The following is a 2,426-nucleotide window of genomic DNA, read 5'->3' on the forward strand; positions in this document are numbered from 1 at the left end:
TACAATCATACAATTTTGTAATAGGTTGGGTTAGTACGTTAAGTTTTAGATTTATCTTACAGATTCGCCCGCGATTTACTTACCTACCGGTTTGTTGAATACGGAGGCTTTATCACGCGTGAGTTACTGAGTTGTTGGATCATTAAAACTAAACTCATATATTTAAATATAAGTTACAACAGTCCTTCCAGGTAGGTAGTCAGTATGAATTATGAAAATAGATACAAAATCAATGACTTTATTTTAAATTACAATTTTAAAGTCTTAGCCAGTACTGACCAGCCCTTATTCTAGTATATTCGGGCAAACCTTCAACCGGTCCAATAGCAGCCACGGCAGGGCAACGATCGTAGATGTATTTGTCCATTACAGCCTTTAGGCCCTGCTGCTCAATACCCTTCAATTCATGGAACATGTCATCTAAGCCACTTCTCCCACAAGAGTACATTGTCTGTAACCCGAGATCATGGCAAGACCGCATATTACCCTCAATATTCTTGGCAAACTGCAACTTTAATTGGTTTACTGCCCTTTCCACGTCGTAAAATTGTGTCGTGACACACAGATGCATCCATGCATTCTGGATGTTATGCAGCATATCCTCTACATCCATTTTGCGAGCAACAAAATATATCCCCCACAGACCCACGTCGCGGTATGGGATATAGAATGATTCAAAATATTCACAGATGTCCTCCGTAGCCGCAGCTTGAGCTAATGGAAACCCATTTTTTGTGCCGCCTCCTTGGCCCTTTCTCCAAGTGCCAATCATATTTTTCGCTGTCAATAGCTGCATGTAGTCAGGACTGTTGTAGCCAGACACTTCAAAAGCGACAGCCACGTGGGCAAAAGGCATGGAGTCGTCACGAAACAGCACCTGAGATCCTGTAAAGCGGGTGGGACCTTCTTCTGACTCACAGCAGGGATCTCCAACCATGTGGCCTAATTTCGCTTGGGCATAACAAACCATATTTTCGTGGTGAATATTCCCTACGCCAATGAGAGCCAGTTTATATGGTTGATAGTGTTCACAGAGGAATGCTGTCGTATAGAATTTATCAAAACGTTCAATATTCTCCGAGGTTCCGATGACACGTTTAGCTAAAGGTGTACCTTGGAATGCTGTAGCGTGGAGGTAGTCAAAAAGAACAGTTCTTGGGTCCCGGTCTGCATCCATCAACTCTAATTGCATGTTCATCTTTTCCACTTCAACATCACATTCATTCAGTGCTAAATCGGCGATGACATTAGACAAAATACCCACCATGACTGGGACATTATCTGTTAGGCATTTCGCTGAGAATACTTGAATCTCTCGTGACGTGTACGCCGTCATCTTCGCCCCCATACATCTCAGTAGCTCCTGGAGTTGGCATCTGTTCATGGAGTTGAAACCTTTGTATGCCATGTGTTCTACAAAATGTGTTATTCCGTTGTTACATGCGGTTTCAAACCGGGAACCAGCTTCGATGAACAATGCGACGCCAGCGACTGACGAAGCGTTGGTCTCTGTGGCGACTCGAACTCCATTGTCGAGGATAGTGAGCTTGGTGTTACTTGGCACAGGCGACGGGTGACATACACAAGAACATAGTCTGGTTGGCAGTCTAACCACGTTTGAAAATGAACACAGTATTTTTCTAATCATATTACCAATTCCAACTTTTGTTTTATTAATTTAAACTTGTTTTATGTACAAATTGATCGATAGTAAATAAATATTTTTAAAAATATCAATGCTGTCAAATTTGATTACCTAATCAAAAAAAATGTCTTTGATATTTTATAGTTTTTTTTTTATCTTTGGGCGTAGGTCGTAGCATCCAAAAAATAATGTAAAGTACAAATACCAACAAACCTACTAACTTTGACTTACATAAAGATTTATTAATATCTTTTAAGTTCTTGCCTAAACTTGATAACTTTGATAAAGATGATCCACTCAAAATGACCAGAATCGTCATGATTGGATGTAGGTAAGCAATAACTGAATCAGACCTTTAGTGACATCTATGAGCAACCTAAATCATTTCTATAATCATGATTTCAGTGTGTTCCCAGTTCCCAGGTTCGCAGAATAACCAAAGATGGCTGTTCTTAACGTGAAGCGACGCTTTTCAGCTAGATGGCGTGAGCGCGCAGCACTCACAACCGTCTCCATGGCAACTAAGGCCTCGTATTCACTGGAGAACAATTGTCCCAAAACAATCGTTCTACAGCAATATGATGAAAAAAGGTCAGCTGCAGCCATTGGCTGCAGCAGGATTCGAACCCAACGTAAATAACTTTAACTCTCATATAAATCACATAGGTACTGAAGTAGGTAAGGCAAAACGGCAAAAATAAAATGTACAAAACATATAATTGCGTCAACAAGCAAGAAAATGACTTTGATAAAATCGTAAGTCGTAAATTCGATTTACGAT

General features: G+C 40.4%; 1 protein-coding gene across 1 annotated transcript; it reads right to left on the reverse strand.

The window, feature by feature from the left end:
- Positions 1 to 256: 256 nt before the first annotated feature.
- On the reverse strand, positions 257 to 1,648 carry LOC135087138 (cytochrome b-c1 complex subunit 1, mitochondrial-like). The gene has a single exon (XM_063981977.1). The coding sequence runs from the start codon at positions 1,646 to 1,648 to the stop codon at positions 257 to 259; it is 1,392 nt and encodes a 463-aa protein (XP_063838047.1).
- Between the last annotated feature and the right edge of the window lie 778 nt (positions 1,649 to 2,426).

Source organism: Ostrinia nubilalis, chromosome Z (genome assembly GCF_963855985.1).
Source record: "Ostrinia nubilalis chromosome Z, ilOstNubi1.1, whole genome shotgun sequence".
NCBI lineage: Eukaryota > Metazoa > Arthropoda > Insecta > Lepidoptera > Crambidae > Ostrinia > Ostrinia nubilalis.

Bases quoted from the DNA above. Each gene is read 5' to 3' on its own strand.
- LOC135087138 (XM_063981977.1), bottom strand. From the start codon at position 1,648: ATGATTAGAAAAATACTGTGTTCATTTTCAAACGTGGTTAGACTGCCA.